This window comes from Prionailurus bengalensis, chromosome B3, assembly GCF_016509475.1.
Source record: "Prionailurus bengalensis isolate Pbe53 chromosome B3, Fcat_Pben_1.1_paternal_pri, whole genome shotgun sequence".
Taxonomy (NCBI): domain Eukaryota; kingdom Metazoa; phylum Chordata; class Mammalia; order Carnivora; family Felidae; genus Prionailurus; species Prionailurus bengalensis.
The window spans coordinates 122577007-122601317 of NC_057355.1; the positions used below are offsets into that span (position 1 = coordinate 122577007).

Consider the following 24311-nt stretch of genomic DNA (forward strand, 5'->3'; position numbering starts at 1 on the left):
CAGTCAAGGCGTCCCTCCCCAGATTTTTAAGACGCTGCAAAACTACGAGCTTATTCCTCATGTAAAGGCCTAGAGGGTTGATGCCAGAGTCTAATTCTTAGAGCATTATTTCTGTCCTACACAATTTTCTAAGTAACTTTAAAATATACAGCTATACGACCCTTTAAATGAAATGTCAAGATGGCTAGAGGAGGCCCCTCCTGAAACTGACAGCCATCCTTGCATCTGAGTGGCACTGAGAGAGGCAGACCACACACAGTGGATCTCAGGAGGCTAAGGTAAGTGAGGTTGAGTTTGTGGCCCCAGGCCCTTGGCCTGATTTGCTGTACAGGGAAATGTCTGTCCACCTAGGACATCTGTTTGGTCCACCTTGTGGATGGCATCACGGTAGACTGTAGCCCAGTGTGATGGGGTCTAAAGACCTGCATGCACCTGTCCCCTCTGTTACTCATCAGCTGGGTGGCTTTGGGTAAGTCACTAAGCCTCTCTAGGTGTCACTCCTCCTGGCTGAATAATAAAGAATTGTAACTGGTTCTCCATGGTTCTTCCCAGCCCTCACCAGTCGAAAGATCTCTAGCTGTGTTATAGGTGAGCCATAAAATTAACAGATTTTTAAAACCTGGGGTGCCTACAAAGTAGCTCCCTAGTGCTCTGATAAGATGACTTTATAAAGTGTTCCGTCGGATTTTTAACTTCTGTGTGGCTCTAAGAGAAGCATTTTGCTGGTCTGCCTTGGTTTTGCCTTTCTTATGATTGCCTGGTTGCAGCTAAAATGGATTCACTACTTCTCATATAAAAGCCTGCTCTCAGAGATTACGAGCCCCATAGCAGAGTTGTTTGGGGTTAAATCAAATCACCGCCTTCCTAGTCAGTCATCTGCAAACGGCTCCTTCCTTTCGTCTCTAATGAAGGATAACTCATATTTTGGAGGGCATGTCAATTAGCTTTTATTTCAGTACAGATTTCTCTCTCCCCAACCAGGGAAGATGTTTCTGTGAGTGTTATAAGGAGTGTCTGAGGTTGACTTAACATTGTTTTTAAGGTAATAGTCATAGACCATGTAAATGAGGTGGTACTTGATGAGGACTTTATTCTGTTCCCAGCCTCCTGGGTATCACTTGCATCTGCGCGGAAGAGGGGTGGAGATGAGGTCCTCCTGGAGGCAGCCCGATCAGAAGGGCAGGAGGAAGAGGCAGTAGGAAGCATCCTTTATCTCTGCTACCTCAGTTTCCTTTATCATAGGAGGGTGTGATCTTGTGTTCGCTTGGCATCCCAAGATGTTGGTGAGGTGCAAAACAGTGCCGTCTCTAAAGTGTTTTGAGATCGCAAGCCAGCCAGGCAGCCTCCTGCAACTCGAACCCATCAGCAGAATGCAAGTGAGGGCATTACACCCTTACGAGTTGTCATTTGCTTGGAATAATTATGACTGTCTTTTACCAAAGTCTCATCTCCAACTAATGGGAAGACAGCAAATATCAACCCAGCCTTTGGCTTCCCAGAAGGAGATATTCTGTGGGTCCCTGGCATCCTGTGACCCACTCCGGCCTTTTCCACTCAGAATTCCTGCCTCGTTCTTAGAGCATGTGGCTTTCCTCCCTCTCTCTCTCAGAAGGACAGTTATGCAAACCGTTAGAGAATTGCTTGGAAGAACAGTCTGTATGGTTCCTGCCTCAAATTACAGCAGCTGGAGGAGATGAGCAAGAAAGAGAAAAGCCTGTGGAGCAGGAAGTTAACGCAGCGAGTGGGCGGAAGCCGTTAGGAAAGGAAGGGACTGAAAATTGGAAGCAGGATCCCGAGGCCAGCCCGCGTGAGGGCCCAGGCAGCTTGGAAGATTAGGGTTTGGAGCCGGGCCTTCCTAGTGGCTTGAGAGCAGGAGTGAAAATAGCTGCCTTTAGTTTTCCTAAAGACTATCTAAGGAACTGCAGTGGCTTGGAAGAGGGGCTCGCTACTTCCGGTGGAAGTCTAACAGGCGGCCGACTGTTCCGGCAACCCTCCCCCCACCAAAAGCTTTGACCGCTGGGGGGCAGACAGGAGCACTTGGCCTGGAGCCTGCCCTCCATTCGGGGCTAAGAGCACTGCTGCTGCTGGGTGTGAGGCTGAGAAACCAAGAGCTGCTGCTACCTGTAGATGGCAAAACGGGAACCACCCCTACGACAGCCAGGTTGCAATCACCCGTCTTTACCCATCCCATGTACAAATGCATAATCTGTTGCAAAGTCAAGGGAAGAGGAGACACTTAAAGATGCCCACAAATAAAAAACCTGCACCCTCAGCGGGCCCTGCATCATATTTAACAAATGCGGGAAGGCCTGGTTCCGGAGGTCTAGCGGTCCTCTAGCCAGTGTTTAATTCCTGCTCCCCTCTGTTCTTCAGCAAGGCTCTGGGCTTCTTATTACTGAGCTGCTCAGGAAATGCAAATGAGTGTTCACTTAAGCAAAACACACAGAGGAGAGGCAGTGAACCGCCAAAACAAACAGCCCAGGATGCCCACAGCTGACGGGGAAGCTAAGGCAGCGTTTAGACGTGGGGTTTTCACTGACGGTTTTCACGCTTCAGCAGGCCCGAGAAGGGCCAGAATAACTTGAAGGTGAAAACCCTTTTTTTTAAAAGCCTTTCAGTTGATCCTTGTCTACTCAAGATATATTTGGAAGTTTGTGCTTCACAGTCTATGCTGCTTTCATTCTTGAAGCATTTTCCAAGCATCAGTTACACTGTGAAGCCTTTAGCTACTAAGTTGCTAATGTTCCCAGTTGTACCAGTCAGGTTGGGCCACGGTGACAGGTCTGGCTTCCTGGCCCCCGCCAACTGCAGGACTGGGGGCATTGTGGGAGCTCACACTCAATGGTAAATGCCTGTCACACTGATGTTTTGGTTTTGATTTTGGTTTTTGAGGGGAAAAGTGTTCTGGGACCCTGAGGCTCAGAAGTGAGCAGGCCCCTGACATCACAGGTCCGCCCTAGGGGCAGGTCCCACTTTGGGGACCTTTAAAAATCCTCAAACCTGGGGTCTTCACTACTTGATTTGTCACTCCTGCTCCTCCCTCCCCTCAAATTTGTATTTTTCTCAAACCCTGATCATTTCTGCTTCTTGTGAAAGTTTTAATGATTCCTGAAGCTTACCTGATGTAGACATTGTCATGGTTACTTCAGAGTAACAAATACATAAAGTTGTCAGCACGTTTATGTCCCAGGAACTGACCTAGTTGTGGGTGGTAAACAAAACAGGCATAATTTCTGCTGATATTCTAGTGGGAGGGCAGCAATGACCATCAATTAAGTCCATCATCCCTTTGTTGGTTTGGGTCTCACTAGGTCTCATGGATCCAAAGTTGGGTGTGTAAATCTGGGCAAGGTGATATGTCCTACTCACTTCTCCTTTTATTTTAAAGATTAACATTTTGATAACCTGGGGGGTTATCATCCTCTGATTAGGGCAAGGGTCCTTAACGTTAAGCTACTAACTGAGAACAGAAGTGTTGATACAGGCACAATATATTAGTTAGGTCCACCCCAACACCCGCCCAGGCACACTAGGAGAGAGTTCTCACAAGTGGATTATCTGTTTGGTGACTCACCTTCAGACCTTTTGTTTTTTAATTAAAGTATAATTGCCATAAAATATACTGTTAGTTTCAGGTTTAATCATAGTGATTTGATATTTTTATACATTATGAAATGATCCCCACAACAAGTCTAGTTACCATCTGTCACCACATTCCCAGATTTTTGAGCTCACCCACAATAGCACCTGCGTCTGCATTCTCACTGCATTCTCGCAGCTGCGGCCGGCAGGAACATTCACGTGACCCCAAGCGTGAGCACCTTCTGAAGTTCTGTACCATAGGCACCTCACTTGCCTCACCCTAGTCCCGGCCCTGGCAGCACCAAACACTTACGAGGGCCCAGGGCCCACAGAAAGGCACATGAGGTCCCGGCCCTGGAGCCCTCAGAGCTGAGCCAGGAGATGTGACTCACCGGGAAAGCAGCGACACTGGGTAGTGTGGCCTGGTGCCCAAGGCCACCTACAGACCAGAGCTGCAGGAGCTCTCTGAGGCCTGAAAAGGAACTCTAGGGGGGTTGAGATTTGAGCCCAGTCGAGGCATATGGTGCAGTTTAGATTAGCTGAGAGGAAGGGGCCAGCATTTTTGGCAAAGGAAAGAGACTGAGTAGAGGCATCATGGTGGGATGGAAATATCATAGCTCTGGGTCTGGATCCCGTTGGTTTCTGTATGATCCTAGCAAGTTAGATGACTTCTGTGGGCTTCATTTCCTCATTTGTTAGGAACTCTCAAAGATTATTATGCCATAATGTATAAAGTATCTAGTCCAGTGGCCCCACATGGTGGGTGCTCAATAAACAGTACTCATAAGATTGTTACTATAGGTGAAACGTGAAGCTCCAGGAGTGAAGATAGGGCCAGCTGAGCCGGCCTTGGTTCAAGGTCAGTCTTTCACTTTGCACAAGGAGTAGCAGCAGACCAGGCCAGCTCCCTGCCTGCTCCCACACCCTGCTGCACCCAGAACAGAGCCCCTCCTGAAGTACACACCCTGCAGAGTACTTGGCAAACACGTTCTCCCCAGCCTGTCCCAAGCCTCACCCCTGTTCAGGGCTACACAGTCAGGGGGTGGGGAGCTATAGAGGAATCTGGAGTATTGATTGTCGGCCCCACCCTCACCGGGAGCCTCCATTTCATACCTGGCCCAGCTTCCTGGCTGGTGACTCTGCCTCCAGGCTCAAGTACAGTCCACCTTCCACGCTGCATCAGGTGAACTTCTGTAAAGCCCCACTTGCTCGCACTGCTGCCCTCCTCAGACACCCCACTGCAGCGGCTCTCTGGCCTTGGCTGCACAGTGGCAGCCTCTCGGGAGCTTTTAAAATCCAGATGCCAAGGCCACACCCCAGACGAATCCTAGTAGAGTCTCCAGGAGGTAGGACTTCCCCCTTTCCCACCCCCATCAGTAAGTTTTCAAGCTCCGCAGGTGACTGCACATGTGCAGACCAGGCTGGAACGAACTACGCAGGGACTCCCTATCACGGGACTGATATTGGGCTCGGGGCTGGTGGGGAGGAGGGACTAGTGCGGGTGCCAAGGTGGGGGGGGCTCTGTTCTGGGTGCAGCAGGGCGGGGGAGGCAGGCTGGGAGCTGTGCTGGTTTGCTGCTCACTGTCCGTAAGGACAAAGTGAACGGCTGACCTTGAACCCAGACCATCTCAGCTGGCCCTCTCCTCCTGGTGCCATCAGTATGTGATCAGTAGCAGCGCCATCCCCTGGGAGCCTGTCAGAGCGTGGAATCATAGGCCCAGCTGATTCCGAACCCGCGTTTTCACGGGATCCCCAGGTGATTCCCGCACACTGGCAAATTTGAGAAGCACTGGCACCAGTTTTGACTAGATGCTCACAGTGGTCCGAGTGTGGTGCCAGGTGTTTTACACACACGGTGTCATTTCATCTTCCCAGCCTCTCAGCTGTTAGCACCGGCTCTGACAACCAAGAAAACACCTACCATTCATTCAGCAAATCCTCGCTGAGTGCCTACTATGAGAGAAGCGTCATGATAGGGATTGGGGATCAAAACCCGGTGTTCCCCCGCTGGAGAAGAACTCAGAGGCCAATGGGGTGTGATGTCAGTGTCATGACTTACCAGCTGTGTGTTCCTGGGCGACTTCCTGGGCCTATCTGAGGAGTTGCACCCGGGAGGGGGCGGGATGCGGACAAGGCTGCCCGGTCCTCGAACTCTGTGACTCCATTTCCCTGGATGAGTCTCGGGTCAGACCACTATTAGCACGGGACCCAAATCTCGCCCTTTTGAGCCCGCGAAGCCCTGTGTGGCTCGGGGAGGCAAGACACCCAGCAGCCCGTTCAGTACCGGGCTTGGTTCGCCCAGGTCCTCTCCGCGCCCACCTTTGCCGCGAGCGGGAGCGCGGGCGCCTGGAGAACAGGGCTGTGGCCCGGCGGCGCCCCCTTCCGGCGGAGCCGGGCCACCGCAGCGGGTGCCGGGACGCCAGGCGCCGGGTAAGCCGGGCGGGAGAGGCGGTTGAGGCCCCGCCCCGCGCGGCCGCGTCCCACCTGCTGTGGTCCCGGCGCACGTGGGGGTCTGGGGAATCGGTTTAGGGGTTTCGTGTTCCTCAGAGTGCACCACTGTTTCCTGTAATTTAATTTTCTTTCTTGAAAGCGTTGCTAATTAAATTCTCCAGCGAGCCGCGCGTCCCCTCCCCTGCTCCTCTGTTGATTAAACTATCCCGCAGCAGCTCAGTCATTCTCTGCCTGGGCTGCGGGTGCTCAGGTGGAGGGACCTCGATGGCCGCTCACCTGGCTGCCCCCTGGGCGGGCGTCCCTCCTCGGGTCTCCTGGCTCCCTTTCCACCTGGACCATGCGAGCAATCTTTGTAGCCTGAATAAAAGCGGGCACAGCCCTTCCCCTGCCACTGGTGACCTCTGCTGGCTGGGAATCCATCAAAATCAACTTCATGTTATTTCACGTTCCCTGTCCTCTCATCTCTGAATCCTACCCCTCACTGCTTTTTTCTCTGCAGCACTATTCCTACCTTCTCCCCCACCGTCCACAGCACAAAACGCTCAGCAGTTTTGCCAGGCTGCCCAGAGACCTGGGGAAGGTCATACAGCGCACGTAGGGCCTAGCTGGGACTAGAACTTGGCTCTCCTGAAGCTTAATCTCTCAAGAGTCACAAAGTCAGAAACCTCCAGGTGCCAAACAGGCAAGGGAAGAGTGTGGGGTTGCCCTCTGTGGGGTAGTGGGGAGGGGTGGGGTCTGTGGCAAAGCAGAGTGGCTTGCCCTTTCCGGAGTCATTCAAACATCATGCCCCGCTGAAGGCCAAGAGTGTCCAATTCTTGGTTAAGTCTAAGAGGGAGTCCAGTGTCTGAGGATGGCAGTGACTTGCCCAGGGTGACAGGGACTCAGCAGCAGCAGCAGTGGGCACTCTGGACTCAGTGTGGTCATCTTTCCAAGATGCCACTTCCCGGGTGGGGATGTGCAGCCCCCTGCTCAGTTCTGCCCACTGAGGCCTAGTTCCTACTGCTCCTCCTCTCCCACGCTGCAGAGAAATGTCCCAGGACTGCACCCCTCCCTCTGCTCATGGGGGCCCCCTGCCCCTCAGAGTATGGGGGATGCCATGCTCCCCTACTCTCTATCTGAAATCCCTTATGCACACCGCTCCTGGCCCAATTCTCAACTAGCTGTCAGGCAGAGGAAGAAGGCAGCTCAGGCAAATCCCAGAATCTGCAAGGAGGAGTTTGGGGGACCAATGCTATTTTTAAGGAGATATTACTGGTGGGAATTTCAGGCATCACAAGCAGGCCAGAAAGGGGGCATTTGGGGACAGGGACTCTGGGAAGAAGCCCACACATGGGACTGCCTCCTCCCCAGAAGGCCTCACGGCCGGTTCTCTGTTGCTCTCAGCTCAGGGTTCCAGGTCAGTGCCCTGCTCCCTGCCAGCAGAGCTTTGTGCTAATGCTGCTTAAATTGGGGGAGGGGCATTAACACGTGATCCCACTTCACCAGCCATCGCTGTGGCCCCTCCAGAGACCTCTCTTCTCCCATATGTCATAGATGAGCTTTGGCAGATGTTTTTCTCCTCGGAGCCTGCTCCATTTTGGGGTCTTTGGTGGCCCCCATGCCCTGGTCTCCAGGGGGTGGGTGTAGAGACAAGCCAGCTGTGCTCAGGCCTCTGGCAGTGTCTGGTCCCCTCCTGTGGGCACCCTGACACTGCCTGGGAAGGCAGCAGCCCAGAAACAGCTCAGGCTTTTTTTTTCCCTGGTTAGACATCATCCTTGTGACCTGGGGTAGGGTCCCCAGCCGGGACTGTCTTCAGACGTCCACAATTAGCCTCTGGAAGAAGCTGCTTCATCCTGGGCAACTTGCCCATAATCATCAGCCTGGGAAGGACCAGATACATCCCAAGGATCCCAGGGTCCTGAAGCCAGCCTGTTTGCTCCCACAGTCACCTTAAGCAGCTACTGTGAGCTCTGTGAAGGCAGAGGCTGTACCTAATTCCTTTCTCTGTACCCACCAGGGCCTACTGAATACCAGGTGCTGAATAACAGTAGGTTAAATGAATAAATCGATCAATGAATTAGTGAATGAAAACTTGACTTTACTTGTCAGCAGGGAGTTTATTGGATGTCTACAATAGTCCACAATACAAAGACAGTCTGGTGTCTGGGTTCACAAGATTAACTCAGGAGCAGACAGCCTGAGTTCGAATCCCAGCTCTGCCACTTACCAGCTGCATGGCTTTGGGAAGCTTATATAACTTCTCTGGGACTCAGTTTCTTTACCTGGAAAATAGGGGTAATAAAAAAGCATACCTCGAGGGGTTGCTATGAGGAATAAGTAGTTACTATAGGTAAAGTGTGTATGACAAGGGCCTATTCACATAGTGAATGTTCAGCAAATGTTGGTCATTATTACTCATTGTGACTCATGCATCAACAATGGTGTCAGTGCTGTATACTATATGCTAGGTGCTAGGGGAAACCAGAGAATTCCACCATTGCCATTCCTGCCCTCCAAGGTTCAGCTGGGAGACAAAACCCATACAGGAGGGACAATTTCCCTGGACCAGTCAGGGCTAACGGAAGAAACATGTGGGGGCCACTAGGTGATGGTGTGGGGAGAGGGCGGTGCAGAGGGCCATGAAAGGAACATGGGCCTCGCCAGTCAGGATGAGAGGATTGTACATCATGAAAGGTCATCCCTCTTCCTGAGCCCCTGGTAGCCATCTTAGTAGAAACGACTTCCTTCTAACCCCCTTGCTGAAGTTCTATGGGAAGGAAAGAGTGATGGAGAGTTCTTCCCAGAGGCTCTTCTTTGAGCCCAAGTGTCTCTGATGTCCCCACTTTGAGTTCTCCAACAGCTTTGGACTGAACCCTGGGGAAATAAACGTGACCCTCTGCCTTTGGTCTCTAATGTGGAGGATTGTGCTGATCATTAGAAAAAAAGTAGACATCAGTTTGTGCTTGACTCACCCAAGCAGGACAGCCTGTAAGAAGCGATCAGAGGGAAGAGGCAGGTCCATGGGGAACGTGGCCTGAAGACTAAACTCTGACTGTGACCACAGGATGCTTACTCATGCCCTATCACTCCTAATGGCGACTCACAACTCCCAGGAATCATCTGGCATTCCAGCCCCTGCACAGTCCCTTCTACTTGCACTCCTACCTACAGCCCTGCTTTCCTGTCTGGCAACTCCTAATCATCCTGTATAAATTCGACGTTGCCTCCTCTGGGAAGTCTTCCAGCCTACCCGCTGAGAGGGTGCTCTCCTCCTCCTGTGGCACCCTGTCCTCCCTCATGACTGTCCACAGTTGGTCCTCATCCCTTTGGTCTTCCCGGGGTCAGGTAATAGGTCTCATTAATCTTTGCATTCCTGGTTCTTGGCATCATTCCCGGCACGGAGTCGGCATCAATGAATGCCTGAGGAATGAATGGAGGAGCTGGGCCAGCACTACCCACAGAGAGAGGAATGAGGACAGAAGCAGACACCAACATCAGGAACTATCCCAGACCCCCCAACCCCACCAACAGGCTCACCCTGGTTGGTGACCAGCTCCAAGTTTCTGCCTTATCTCCAAAGCATCTCAGATAAGGCAGGAGCAATGCATCCTAGCTCCCTACCCGTCCCCTCCCTTTCTCCCCAGCAGGAGGAGCTGCCTTCCAAGCATCCTTGAGAGCATGCCCAGAGGAGGGGGATGCGGGGAGCAGTGAGGCCAGTTGCAGGAGAGGAGCCAGGAGGACCAAATTCATGAAGTGACAAGACAACCATGATCCTGGGAAAGGAGACTGGCTAAAGAGTGGCTGCTGGGACCTAAGGATTGGTTTCTTCATTATAGCAGGTGGGGGCTCAGGTTGCTTCAAGGACTCATGACCTCTATTGCTGCAGGCTGATGGTTTCTCCCAGCTTTGGCAGCCAGAAGGTTGTGCTGCATGGCACGATGTGCAGATTGCCCTGAATCTCTTCCTCCAGTGCAAGGTTACGGAGTGGTTAGTTAAGAACAATAGCATCAATCACCAACTGATGGGCCATTGACAGAGGCCAAGTGATCCCCGTTACCTTGAATCCCAGGGTCATGATCTTCTCTGCTCCTGATGGCCTTTCATTTGAGATCACCTTGACCATTCTGTCTTCACCTTCAGGATCATCTTGGGCCTTCTCCCCAGGACCCCTCCAGTCATGCTCCATGTCGGTGAAATGGCTCTGATACTTTCCCTTCCTTACCAGCCCACAGCCAGTATTCCCACCCAAGCCCTGGTTATGTCACCCTCAGCTCATAGCAAATGCCTCCTCTGAGTCCCTCCACCATCTCCACTTCTGGTCTTCCCACCAAAGCCCTACTTTCTGAAATATATTTCTAATCATGTAGTTCCCTTGCTCACAACTTTCAATGGTTCCCCTGTCAACTTTGGTCCAGATCTCTTAGCTTGCCATTCAAGGCCCCCTCTGCTCAGATATCAAATCCCAGATTTTTTTTAATGTACATCCAAGTTAGTTAGCATATATAGTGCAACAATGATTCCAGGAGTAGATTCCTGAATGCCCCTTAACCATTTAGCCCATCCCCCCTCCCAAAACCCCTCCAGCAACCTTCTGCTTGTTCTCTATAATTAAGAGTCTCTTACGTTTTGTCCCTCTCCCTGTTTTATATATTCTTGCTTCCCTTCCCTTATGTTCATCTGTTTTGTATCTTAAATTCCTCATATGAGTGAAGTCATATGATTTTTGTCTTTCTCTGACTAATTTCACTTAGCATAATACCCTCTAGTTCCATCCATGTAGTTGTAAATGGTAAGATTTCATTCTTTTTGATTGCCGAGTAATACTCCGTTGTATATATATATACACCACATCTTCTTTATCCATTCATCTGTCGATGGACATTTGGGCTTTTTCCATACTTTGGCTATTGTCAATAGCACTGCTATAAACATTGGGGTGCATGTGCCTCTTTGAAACAGCACGCCTGTATCCCTTGGCCTAATAGTGCAATTGCTGGGCATAGGGTACTGCTATATTTAATTTTTTGAGGAACCTCCATACTGTTTCCCAGAGTGGCTGCACCAGTTTGCATTCCCACCAGCAGTGCAAAAGAGATCCTCTTTCTCCGCATCCTCGCCAATATCTGTTGTTGCCTGAGTTGTTAATGTTAGCTATTCTGACAGCTGTGAGGTGGTATCTCATTGTGGTTTTGTTTTGTATTTCACTGATAATGAGTGATGTTGAGCATTTTTTCATGTGTCTGTTAGGCATCTGGATGTCTTCTTTGGAGAAGTGTCTATTCATGTCTTTTGCCCATTTCTTCACTAGATTGTTTTTTGGGTGTTGAGTTTGATAAGTTCTTTATAGATTTTGGATACTAACCCTTTATCTGATATGTCAGTTGCAAATATCTTCTCCCATTCCCTGGTTGCCTTTTAGTTTTGCTGATTGTTTCCTTTGCTGTGCAGAAGATTTTTATCTTGATGAGGTCCCTGTAGTTCATTTTTGCTTTTGTTTCCCTTGCCTCTGGACACGTGTTGAGTAAGATATTGCTGTGGCCAAGGTCAAAGAGGTTTTTGCCTGCTTTCTCCTGGAGGATTTTGATCATTTCCTGTCTTACGTTTAGGGATTTCATCCATTTTGAGTTTCTTTTTGTGTATGGTGTAAGAAAATGGTCCAGGTCCATTTTTCTGCATGTCGCTGTCCAGTTTTCCCAGCACTATTTGCTGAAGAGACTGTCTCTGTTCCATTGGATATTCTTTCCTGCTTTGTCAAAGATTAGTTGGCCATACATTTTGTGGGTCCATTTCTGGGTTCTCTATTCTGTTCCATTGATCTGAGTCTCTGTTCTTGTGTCAGTACCATACTGTCTTGATGATTACAGCTTTGTAATATAGCTTGAAGTCCGGGATTGTGATGCTTCCAGCTTTGGTTTTCTTTTTCAAGATTGCTTTGGCTATTCGGGGTCTTTTCTGGTTCCATACAAATTTTAGGATTGTTTGTTCTAGTTCTGTGAAGAATTCTGGTGTTATTTTGATAAGGATTTCTCAACTCCCAGATTTAATTCCACCTGCTTCTCCATGATGGCCGCTATGCTCACCATCCCGTGATCACTCCAGGGCTCCAGGCCAGTTCCCTTTTCCTGGAAAGCCTTCTTATCCATGTCTGCCTTCTCAAATCTCATCCATTCGTCCAAGCTCTGCACACATGGATGCTCCCTGGTCCCTACAGCTGGACATGCTCTCTTCCTCTTCTGGGGCTTCCCAGCAACCACTCCCAGGATGTGAACCCCTGGAGGACAGTGTTGTCTCATCTGTCTTCCAGCCCCACAGTGTGCACAGCAAAGAAGAGATGTGGAGTGAGCAAATGAGCACAAAATCTAAGCATTCATTTAGTCAATATTTACTGAGCACCTACTATATGCCTAGCCCCTGCTAGGCATTTAGGATACAATGGTGAAAAGGCAGGTGTGTCTGCCCCATGGAGTGTAGACAGCCCATGCTCTACAATGTGCCGAAGATTAGTCACAGCTCCATTCATCCCCTCCCCACCCCACCGCTGGCATATCTTGGGTCTGCCTTTTTGGTTGCTCGTTGGCATGTGTCCAGGGAACGCAGACCTTTATACAACACTGGCCTAGGCTGAAGGCTCTTCAACAGCCCAAGAAGAACTAACACTTTGTAGTTGTGCCTCTACTAGTCCAGGCCTGCTCGTCTTTAGGATGCACCAGAGGTCATGCCCATTCATCTGCTTAGGGACCACTCCCTCCCTGCAGGGCTTAACCCACTCTCAGCTTCCCTCAGGACTGGGCAGCCTGAAGTCTTCAAGTTTTGTAGGGGCTGAGAGGTCAGGGGGCCCTGGCTGATCCTCAGGGGGCAGTCAGCTCTACCTGTGATGGAGGATCAAGTGGCTTCTCCTCTTCATTCTCTCCCCACCTGTCCTCTGACATGGGAAGGAGTGGGAGGAGGAAGAGGAAAGTTCCTACATTACACATTCTACTCCTGGCCCCCATGGGTCCATGATCCCAGCACATAGACCTGCTACCAACAAGGGGTGGTATCCACACATTTACCAGCCACACAGCACAAACCCTGACCAGTCACAAAGGACACTGGCTGATGGGTTGGAATAAACTCCTGAGGGTTCCATGCAGGTAACAGGCATTGCCCTTTTCATTGCTGGATTTTGAAGCTAGCCAGGAGTCCAGGGGAGGAACAGGAGCAGCTAGGGCAGCAGGAGTGGGTTCTCAGGGAGTCTGGACAATGGTTACTTACCTACTAGAACAGAAGTATTTTTAATACTTACCTTAAATATTTCAACAGCTTGTTTGACTGTGTCGGTGCATTCCAGCCTTGCCTGCCCTGCTACCAACCACAGTGCCCGTGTGATCACATCAAATCCAATTTAACACCACATGTTTTATTGATGTTCTTCATCAACAATACAGGGACATGTGTACAAATGCTACTCAAGTCCCACACCTGGCAACCCCCCCCCCCCCGTCACCACCCACTGACCAATCGGCCAGAAGCCGACTCTTGCAGGTCTCCCTTTTAGTTCCTCTCCCCATGTCAAGTCTCACAGTGCTGAGCCTCCAGGAGGCTGGGAATGGCATGGCTAGCTTCCAAACTTGAGCTCTGCAGTCAGGGAAGAGCCAAGGTCTGGATTGCCCAGGGAATCTCTTCCCTCCCCTTCCACTCCCACTTTTTCAGTATGGCCAGAAGTAGGGGGTGAAGATGCTCCCCAATGATTCCTTCATCCAGCCAGCCCGGGCTCCTCTTCAGCCTTCTCTGCAATATCCTTCCCCTCCAAGTGACCTGCCCTGCTGACACCAAGATGGCAGAGTAACCATTTTCCAAGGGGTGGGATTCAGTGGGTGGGGGCAGGGACAAGATGCCCCTGATGGCAGAGATTTTATTGTCTTGCTCATCATTTTTGTTTGTTTCAAGTTTTTATTTAAATTCCAGTTAGTTAACATATAGTGTAATATTAGTTTCAGGAGTAGAATCTAGTGATTCATCACTTACATATAACACCCAGTGCTCATTACAACAAGTGTGCCTTGTTCATCATTGTATACCGGTGCCCGGAAGAGACTTGGCACAGAGTTGGCACTCAAGAAATATATGTAGGATGCATGAATGAATGAAAATGGGAGGGAGCGTGAGCCAGTGGTGCCATTACTACATTAGCCCTGTAGGGGGCATGAAGGCAGGACCAAGGTAAAGTGCTCCTGAGCTCTGCTCAAGAACTCATAGTGTTGTGTGACAATGCTTGGGGTGCCTGCGGCCGCCAGCTGGACACTGTAGGGTGTGGACTTCAGCTCTGCTGCCTGCACGGGTGGTAGACTGGCCTTGGGATCCAGTCAGAAGGGGCACTTGTGTTGTCCCTACTCCCAAATATGCCCCAGAGGTTTGATCTTCTGGGCCCCAGAACACAGAGCTGTGCCCCCATCCAGAGCCAATTAGATAACCAAGGCTGGCCTCACAACTGCCTGACCTTCCAGCCTTGCTCTCCCGCTACGGCCCCTACCTGCCCCTGACACTGCTCCATCTCCCTTTCCTCAAATGCCAACCCCCTCGGCTAGCATTAACACCCAGTCTGTCCTGTCTCACCAGAGACCCCTCCTCAGTGGCAAAGTAGGGTCCTGAAGGTTTGCATTATGATTTTCAGACCCTTCCGTGCCTTCTTCCTGCTTTGTGAAAGCAAATAATTCACAGGCATCTCTACAGATCTTGCCCCTGGACCTGGCAGTCACAAGAGTCACTAGACTCTTGGGGGTGGGAAAGGATCCTCCCTTTCCTGACCCTGTGCAGAAATTCTTTCCACAGCATGCATGCCAGATGACTGACCAGTCCCTGCTGGAATACCTCCAGTGGGACATTCTTTACTTCCCCAGGCAGCTTTTCAAATTCTGAACAGCTTTAAATGCTAGAATGTCCTTCAGAAATGAGCCTATTTTCCCCTCTCATTCTCATCTCCCAAATATCCCAGTGCCCAACCTCTGTGTGACCTCTCTCCTCCCCTCCTCTAAGCATTTTCTAATTTCACAACACTCCTCACCACCACCTCCCCCCACACATACACATGCACATGTCCCCTTCTGTATGGTCATGCAGCCACATGCTTCTCCCATTTATCAGTATTTCTCCTTTCCTTCTTCCTTCTTTTTTGCCTTCCCAACATCTAACAAAAACCCCAAAGACTAGACATCAGAGAGAAAGCTACAAGAGTGCCAAGGAAAGGAAGCATCAAGGCAGGTCCCAGACTGGGCTGGGGTGGCCATATGGAGCAAGATGGACAGACACAGCACCTAGAAAATCCAGGCCATTGGCTGCTGTCTCCCAGAGAAAAGGCTTTGCAACTTGGGGGTGGGGCAGTAAGCTCCTGAGTTTCCCTTCCACTGCTCACAAATCCACAGAGAGAATAAGAACACACCTCTCCTGTTTCAACCTCCCTAGCAGTTGGCAGAGCTGACTTGGCTATCTCTCACACATGGTAATTTTAAACATTTTTGCCTACCTCTAGGTCCTGGGAGCATCATACCAACAGCAAGAATCCACTCTCCATCCTAACATGGGTCTGAGAGGAAGAGTTCTAGCCAATAGCAGTGATGACATGAGACATGGGAGAGAGTGGATGAGCCCGGCAGAGGGGGAAAGCAGGGGCTCCAAGGGGGAAGGAACAAAAGCAGAGGCCTCCTAGCAGTTGGCTGGCTCTTGGGAGCCTAGCAATGCCTGAGTGGCCATTTTTCCTTCTCGCCACAATCCACCAGCCAACGCTGTTCTCTATATGTCACAGACCAGGGGTGGATGCTAGGACCTTACTGGCTCAAGGTTGTATTGGGTCATGGGCAGAGACAAGAGTGCCACGGTCTTATGTTCAGGAGGAGTTAAGACACACACACAGAAATGATGGGAATGCCTGCTATTTGTCACGCTGCTTGGAGCTCTCACCTCCAACATTGAACATGGGGACCAGCAGGCCCAGCAGCCACCTCTTCCCGAAGACCTCCTGTAAGTTCTTGCGCCAGGGCCGGGCCCTCACCGCCACCCCCTTCCGCACCTGGTGGCGGGTTTGACCCCTGAGGATCAACAGCAGCTGATGGCAGCAGAAGCCCGCGCAGGCCAGGCCGATAGCAAACCAGAGGTAGAGCATGAGGATGACGAACATTTCAGAACCGAGGACAGCTCCTGCAGGGGGGAGGGGAAAGACCAGAATCGCTTTACACCCAGGCCACGTACTGAACTGCGATCCATGCAGGCGCTTTCCACTAGGGAAGGAGGGAGATTAATGAGACTGAAGCTATATGCTGTAGCAGTCTCAGCGCTGCAGCGAGGGAAGGAAGGATGAACTAGTTGCCCTAACTTTTTCTTAGTGCCCACGGCTCCTGAAGTGAGAGGGGAGAACTGGGGGACGTGGGGGAGAAGAGAAGGTAGCTTCTTCTCCTGGCAGATGCCTAGATGCCACCATTTCCTTAGAGTCAGAGATGCCGTCTTGCTCTACCTTCTCTTTGTGATCTGGAAACAGGGAGAAGGTGTTTTTTCAGGAGCAGAGGGGGGTGAGCTGAGGATGCAAGGGAGGGAGCTGGCTCCTGGGCAGTTGCCTTGACTGCAGCCCCATCTCCCTACAGAACTGGGAACACTGGCGGGGAGGACTCTGGAAAATGACAGCATGATGGAGAACAGGGCCTAGTCATCAAGAAGAAGTCACAAGCTCCAAGGGCAGTGCAGAGCGCTGACTTAGAAAATAATTCAGTCATTAATGCTAACAAGAGAACAGTATGGCCACGAGAACATTTGGCCAGAGCTGTCAGCCAGGGCCTGCTAAGGCTGGAAGAGGCCCCCAAGATCATCAGTCTAGCTCCCTGCCTTGGGCAGGACTCTCCAAACCCCTCCAAACTAGCATTCTCTATCATTGGTTTTAAACATCCACTGAATAAGAGATCCCACACTCTTCGTCAGAACTGGGGTGGTCAATCTATGCTAAGTTTGACTCTCCTGGCTCTGTGGCCTTGTATAAATTATCTAATCTCTCCAAATTACAGTTTGCTCATCTGTAAAATGGGCATAATAACAATGACTCCATAAGGTTGCGTGATTCAGGGAAATGGTGTACAAAGTGACCAGCATTCTGGTTCACACTCAGTGCAGTGCTCCCTGATGAGGGTCATTTATAGATGAGGAGACTACATCCAAGAAGGGCTCACATTTAACTCCCAAGACCAGCCAGCTTTCTCCTTCTTTCCAGGACTTTGAGTCCTGGATGGGCTGCAGCTTTGGCAGCCATGGTAGAGACACCTACCTTGACCTGCCTAGCAGCTAGGGCATTGGGTCCAGGAGAGAACTCAAAAGCCCTCCTCAGCCCCTCTCTCCCTGCAGCACAAGCCAACCTCCACCCCTTCCAACGAGATGAGGGTGCCTGTTCCAGAGACCCCACCTTACAATCTATTCAGCCTCTGCAAATCTCAACCATATCCTTCTTCTCCAGCATTCCCCTGGCTCCAACCCACCTCTTCCCTGGTTTCCCCAGTCCCCAGTTTCCAGACCCCCGAGGGTTGGGCTTTTAAAATTTGTCCAGTCTGAGCAGCGGTGGACTCCGCAGCCAGGAGGATGTGGGCCAGATTCAGGTTTGCTCATTAACAGCCTTGTCTTGCCCTCAGCCCTAGGAGTTTTGAAAGGTTTCTCCTTGCAAAGTTGGAGACAAATAAGTCCAGCTGCCCAGGGGATGGAGAGCTCACTCCAGCTGGCATTTGGAGCAGCCCCTCAGCTGGCATGGGGGCGGCATTGGGACAGGGCTTACATAGGGCTGTTCCATTCCTCTGACCCACTTCTTCCTTGTCAGCACAGGTTAGCTCAGGCAGCCACGTGCAGGATGAAGGATCCCGGGACCATGGTGCCCTCCAGGCTCCAGGAATGCTGACAGGCAAAGATGGCCCTCGAGCTGTGATGTGAGAACATCAGAGCTGTCAAGTGCAGGGCCTGCCTTGCAACTCAGCCGCAAGGATAAGCCTGAGTTGATGGAAGCTGTTTTCCATAGGCTTTTTTCTGGCACTAAATCAAGACATGCGGAAAAGACCTCGTGGCCTTTTTCTGGCCCCTTGCAGCAGCTACAAAAGGCTATTCTGGGGACCTGCTTTCTCTTGAAGTGTTTGAAGTTGCTCAGCCTAGCTGCCTCAGCTCCTCTGAATTATTTAATAATAGTTCTTCTTTTAGAAAATCACAGAATTTTCCTAAAGGGCCTGATTGGTCACACCATCCAATCTTTCCATCTCTGCTTCCTACCAAGCATCTATAACACCTTTGACAGATCATCACCCAGCATCTTTAATAGACAGCCAGGGACAAGAACCTCCTTTCCACCCAAAGTAGCCCGTTCATCAAGAAGCAGCTCCAGAGGCAGTGTGGTGCAGTGGAAAGAGTATGCGCTCTGGAGGCTAGCAGCTCTGAGTCCAAATCTTGGGTTGGGGTCACACTCGTGTGGTTTGGAAGCAACTTAACCTTGCTGAGCTTTTGGCTCCTGAGCCTTTAAAATGGATGTGATAATCCACATACTATGTGTTCAGCAAATGCTAGTCCCCCTCCCCTTCTACTGGACTTTCTGGTGGCACCCACCACGCTGGCACACTTATCCCAATGACACAGGTCAGATGGTGTCATGTCCATTTCCCAGATAAGAGGACTGAGACTCAGAGGGCTGACACAACCTGTACCAACCCCCCTGAAGCCCAAAGAAAGGACAACTTCCAAAATTGAACTGGCTAGTCTCCCACCTCCTTGGCATAAGCTGAGGGCCAACACTCCCAGCCATGCTGTGCTCTTGTGGCAGATCTGACTCAGGTCGGTACCACAGTTGTGGACAGCTCAATCTATTAAACAGCTTGTCCCCTCCTCTTCCCTCCTGTCCACCTGCCCCCCTGAGCAGATGAGAGAGGGTGTGCCCGCAACCATTCGGGTTGAGAATAGAAGGAGAAGACATAGGAAGGGAGACACTGATGGGGTCAGGTGCATGTGTGGGCGGGGAGGGAGAAGGCCTGGTGAAGGGGAAGAAGGAAGGTCAGCAAAGGAGGACGATGGGTGGGACGGGAGAGTTGGAGATTAGAAACCTTGGCCCCCTTTTCCCAGTGGGTATGGGGAGGAGGTAAAAAGGGGTGCTGTAACAAGGATCTGGGCCCCAAGGTAGTCACTGACTGGCTCTGTTCTCCCCCAGATCAAAGTAAGAGCCCCTCTTCCCTTCTATCCTGTCTCCCAAACCTAGCACATATGGACAGGCCTCAAGCCCAGGCTTATCTCAAATCAAACCATTTCAGGATCCTCCCTTTGGAACCATTCATTCTGATGTGATGATGCTACTTGGAAAAGAAAGTGTAATCAGGCTCTCTGGCTCTCCTCATCCCTCCACCTGTCTGTGCTCACACTCCACCCCCTAGCCCGCCCACCTCCCCTCCCCCGGTCTGGTTATTTTGGTCCCAGCAGCCTCCTAGGCCCGTGCCAAGATCCAGAAGGCCCCAGAGTTCCAAGTTCTGGGCCAAATTCAGCCACCAGCCCTCAAGGCAACCCCACAGCTGTGGCCTTCCTGAGTTTCTGAGTTCCCACTACCCAAGGACACAACAGTTCTGCTCCTGTGAAGGGCCGGGCTGCAGACCCAACAAAGACCAAAATGGTGGCTTCCCCCAGAATGGAGCAGAACTTTTATGAGGGTCCAGCCCGGGTACATCTAACTAATCTTGGGATCTCAATGGATGTAGCTGCAATGTCTGTCTTTGTCCCTGAAAGGCCAATGGGCCAATGGTGTGCTAGATTCCCCGTGCTGCTGGGGGTGGTTTAAACACCTGAGCAGGGGTGGGGGCAGGGCAGAAGCTGCTAGTCAGTAATAGTAAGATCCTGGGCAAGCCATTCAATCCCATATAAGCCTAAGTTTCTTCATCTGGGAGGTGGAGATAACAATCTCAGACACACACATGCATGCATGCTAGCAACTGTAAGAAACAAGTCAGTTGAAGTCAAAGGCCAGGGTAGGGATGGAATGGAAGGAAATGAGGTAGGGGCAAATTTCAAGGCCAGGTAAACTGCCAGGAGCCAGGTCCCTCTGTGCCAGGAATCATGGAGCTCTCTTTGGGGGCACACTATAGAAAGTACAGTCCCCACCAGGGTGCTCAAGAGAGTGCTGGTGTGAAGGCCCACATGCCTGGCTCCTGTAAGCGTGAGAGTCTCCCTGGAGGGTCAAATCGCACGCCAGTGCCACAGCACTGTGATGTGAAGGTGGAGCCATTAAACACGGCTGCGTCTCTAACCAGGGTGGCCCCTGCTCTGCGCCATCTGCAGGCTAGGGAACAGCCTGGTGGGGATAAATTTAGTGGGCAGGAGGGTAGGGCTTACCCTTCTGCGTGGGCTGGCCCGGCACCCTGGTCAGTCTCACTGTGGTTGGTTGGCGAGATCTTTGGAAGGCAAAATCCTTGGGGGAATGTGTGAACAGGACTGGAGTCCAGGCAGAGGAAGGTCATAGCATGGGTGTACCTCACAAACTGCATGGAGGGATGGCCAGCACCCAGCCCTGTCTGGCACAGAGCAAGTGTACTGCCTGGATTGCCACACAATTCTATGAGCAAATAGTCAGTGGCAAACAAGGAGGAGATGATGAATGAGGATGGGTGGGGGGCGGCGGTTGGAGAGGGAGGTGGCCGGGTAAAATACAGTATGCCCAGTTAACCTGAATTTCAGCTACATAACAGAATATTTCTTTATGTATTTCTTTATTTATAGAGAGAGCATGAGCAGGGGAGAGGAGCAGAGAGAGAGAGAGAGAGAGAGAGAGAATCCACGATCAGCACAGAGCCCAACTCGGGGCTCAATCCCACGATCCTGGGATCGTGACCTAAGCCAAGATCAAGAGTCGGCTGCTCGACCAACTGAATCACCTAGGCACCCCGTTAACAGAATTTAAAAAATAATATAAGTATGCCCTATGTAATATTTAGGACATATTTATATTAAAAGAGTTATGCATTGTTTATCTGAAGTTACAATTTAACTGGGCATCCTGTATTTTTCTTTACTAAATCTGGCAAACTTGGGGTTGGGGTGGAGGGTCCCTATGTAGGGCCCAACCTGCCTGCCAAGGCCCACTCACCGGAGAAGAACTGGCTGATGGAGGTGGGAAGGAGCGTGAGGAAGGCCAGGGGGTGGGCGAAGGAGATGGAAAGGACTGCTGAGATGTAGGCCACCCCGGCCACCATGGAGTAGAGGCAGGCAAGGGAGGTGTAGAGGCAGAACAAGACGAAGTTGCGCATGTTCCTGCCGCCGATGCAGTTGCCGGTGAAGAAACAGTGATGATCGTGCCTCAGGGTGACTCTGGCGCACACGCGGCAGAAGTGGGTGCTGGGCGGGGGGCAAGGGGCCCTCCTGGTCGAGGGCCCCTGGCAGGCGTCCAGGTCGTCCGGGGAGTTCTGGATGACCAGGACGTAATTGCCCAGGGCATTGGTTGAGAGGAACAGGAAGAGCGCCCCGTGGAGCAGCGCGGGAGAGAAGAGCCAGGCGGCCGAGGGGTCCTGGCGCATGCTGGGCAGGAAGAGGAAGAGCTGCAGCACGAAGGTCACCAGGGAGATGCACAGGAAGTAGGCGGGGGCCACCACGTTGAGCAGCCTCAGGGCCAGCATCCTCGATTACATTCCTAAGGGGCCCAGGGTGAGAGGAAGACTTACTGCAGTGTCCAGGGGGCGCAGTTGGTCGCTCCTGCCCCACTGAAACCCAAGCTCCCCACCCCTGTCCCTTGGATCACGCCTCCTCTCTTCCCCAATCCGAGCCCAAGCAGGTGTCAAACCCCAAGACCCAACTGGCCTCTGGGGGTCAGGCCCTATCTCCCAGTGCCTGCTTGGTTTTTGAGCAACCTCTGAGGCTCTAGAACCCTGGAATCAGGCACAACGAGGCAGTCTGGGGGGTGGGGGGGGGGGAATGAAGGGCGTGGGGCCAGCACTCCACTCCTTTATGGCAGTGGAAATGAGCCCAGGTTTGGGATTTCTCCTCCAGACTCCCTTGGAGGAGAAAGCAAAGAATTTGGAGTGGGGCAGAGAGAAATGACCTGTTGGAAGTCCTGCTTTACCTCCTTTTCTCTGACCCTCTGGCCACCCCCCTCCCCCAATGTTGGGCAATACTCAGGGACCACACCCCTAACCTAAGGCTCCTTGGAGGTATGTGTGCTTATAGGTCTGTGATGTGTGTGTGTGTGTGTGTGTGTGTGTGTGGTGGTGGTTGTGGTGTGGTGAGTGTGTGTGTATATGTGGGGGGCATTCCTTGTGCATGACTGTCCGTGTAATCTGTGTGTGCCTGGGTATCTGTGTTTGTGTATGTATATATCTGTGTATCACACACGCAGCCGCTGCCACCTGGCTTTTAGAAAAAAAATCAATTAAAACAATCAATACATTCACACACGCGCTCAGGCACCGGGTGAGGTGAAGGGGGGCGCAGTCGGAATACCTGTGTCAGCCGATCCTGGTCAGCCCATCTCCCCGACGCTGGCTGCCCTGGCTATTTCTTTGCAAAGAGCGTTTTCATTTGAAGCGACGAAATTAAAATCCCCCTTCGCGCCCTCCCCCCACCCTCCTGAAGCGAGAACCCAAACAACCCCGATGGCGCCGAAACCCTTTCGATGCCAACAAGCCCGCCCTGGGCGAAGGAGTGGATGTTTGGCCAGCCTTTTCGGCGGATCTACCCCCTGCTGCCGAACACCCCCACCTCATTCCCCACTCTACCCTGCCCCCCAAAGCCCTGGTTCCTGCCCAGCTTCGGAAGCCACCGGGAAATAGGATTCCCGGCGCCCGAGAGAACTTTTCCAGGGGCTAAGGAGCCGGCGAGCCCTAGGCGCAGGAAAAGTTCTGGGAAGGCGGCTGCACCCAGGATGGGCAAATGCCACGAGGCCTCCGTCCAGGCTGTCCCGTCCGGATTGGGCGATCGATCACCTTGGAGTCCCCTTTGCAGGTGCCAGTGACCCCGGGGACCTGCGGCCGCTACAGGGAGCGCGAGCCAATCTCCTCGACAGGAACTCAGCCCGGAGCAAGCCCCGGGGTGGTCGCTAGAGGCCGGGCACCGCCCCCACCCAGGCGCCCCCGGGGGCTGCGGCGGCGCTGCCCACCCCAGAGAGCCCTCGGCTCCGGTCTCCGGCGAAGCAAGTGTCTTCCCCACGCCGGTCGCCAGGGGGGCGCGGGAGCAGCCTCCAGATGCGCCGCGGCGCCTGGCAGGCGGATAGGGGCTGGGGGAGCGAGGGGCGCTCGGCCGGCGGCCCCCGCGCCCTGCACCTGATCAGGGAGCGCGGAGACCGCCCGGGCGGTCCAGGGGCGCGGGGAGCTGTCCGCTCCGCACTGGCGGCCGCCTCGCCCGCGGCGGAGGGCGGCACGGCCGGGAGCCCTAGCGAGGCTGGCGGCGCGGGCGGCCGCCGGCGTCTCGGCCACCGCCTCCTGGACGCCTGGGAAGCCGCCCCCCGCGCCGCCGCCGCTGCCGCCGCCGCCGCCGCCGCCGCACCGCCGCAGAGGGGTGGGGAAATGAACTCACCGAGCTCGGGTCGCGGACAAGAGGAGCCCCGGACGCCGGCTCTCACGCTCCCCGAGGCTGCAAAGTTGTGGGCTCGGCCCCGCTGGCTCGCAGCCTCCTCACGCTTCGCTTCGGGGACTGGGCAGGTAGCGGGGACGTGGGGAGGAGGGAGCGGGCAGCTGCCGTCCTCCCACTTGGGCGCCAGCGAGTGGGGGCCAGGAGGCGGCGGGGATGGCAGCTGGGCACCCCTCAACCCCGCCACCCCTCCCTCCCCTCCTGGGGGCGGCGCTCTGGCCACCCCTCTCAGCATCGTAGACTTGCCCCCCCCCTTTTCCCCTGGAGTGGGCTGGGGCGCTCTGCCGGACTTCAGCCACCAACTGGGGGATCTGGATTCAGCGCTGATGTGGATGTGTTAGCCATCATCTGCTCCTTCCTTCCCTGCTCCCCACTCTCTCGGAAGGAGGGAGGCCTGGGGGGGGGGGGGTTGTTGAGAGCTCAGTTTGCCAGGGGCAACACCCATAATGATCCACGTTGTTGTGCACAGAGGCGTTGAGAGCCCCAACTCTGGAGCCTGTCTGCCTGGGTCTGAATATCCCCCATCCACGGCCGTGTGATCTTCACATTCCAGTTTCCTCATCTGTAAAACAGAGATGTGAGGATTATGTGACAATGTATGTAAAGCCGTTAAACAGGGCCTGCCCGTGGCAAGCTCTATTTGAGTATTAGTTCATAATTACTGCCACTGTTTACTGGGCTCTTGTTACGTACCAGACACTGTGCTAAGCCTTTAGCAT

At 52.6% G+C, this 24311-nt stretch overlaps 2 protein-coding genes and 1 long non-coding RNA gene across 5 annotated transcripts in view; 1 reads left to right on the forward strand and 2 right to left on the reverse strand.

The window, feature by feature from the left end:
• TMEM63C (transmembrane protein 63C) overlaps nt 1-24311 on the forward strand; it is a 127024-nt gene that overhangs the window by 1491 nt on the left and 101222 nt on the right. The gene's annotated exons all lie outside the window — the stretch shown is intronic.
• Nucleotides 923-6726, reverse strand: LOC122469374. The gene is made up of 3 exons (XR_006293451.1): nt 5642-6726; nt 3120-3198; nt 923-1684 (listed from the first exon to the last, which is right to left on the reverse strand). It is a non-coding gene; the product is annotated as an uncharacterized LOC122469374 (long non-coding RNA).
• Nucleotides 13396-23798, reverse strand: ZDHHC22 (zinc finger DHHC-type palmitoyltransferase 22). 3 transcript variants are annotated; one of them, XM_043556717.1, is made up of 3 exons: nt 23539-23798; nt 21122-21661; nt 13396-16185 (listed from the first exon to the last, which is right to left on the reverse strand). In XM_043556717.1, the coding sequence occupies exons 2-3, from the start codon at nt 21645-21647 to the stop codon at nt 15920-15922; spliced, it is 792 nt and encodes a 263-aa protein (XP_043412652.1). In that variant the 5' UTR covers nt 21648-21661; nt 23539-23798; the 3' UTR covers nt 13396-15919. The 3 variants fall into 3 exon arrangements, with proteins under 3 accessions (XP_043412652.1, XP_043412654.1, XP_043412653.1); XM_043556719.1 differs by lacking the exon at nt 23539-23798 and adding an exon at nt 22950-23185; XM_043556718.1 differs by lacking the exon at nt 23539-23798 and adding an exon at nt 22468-22909.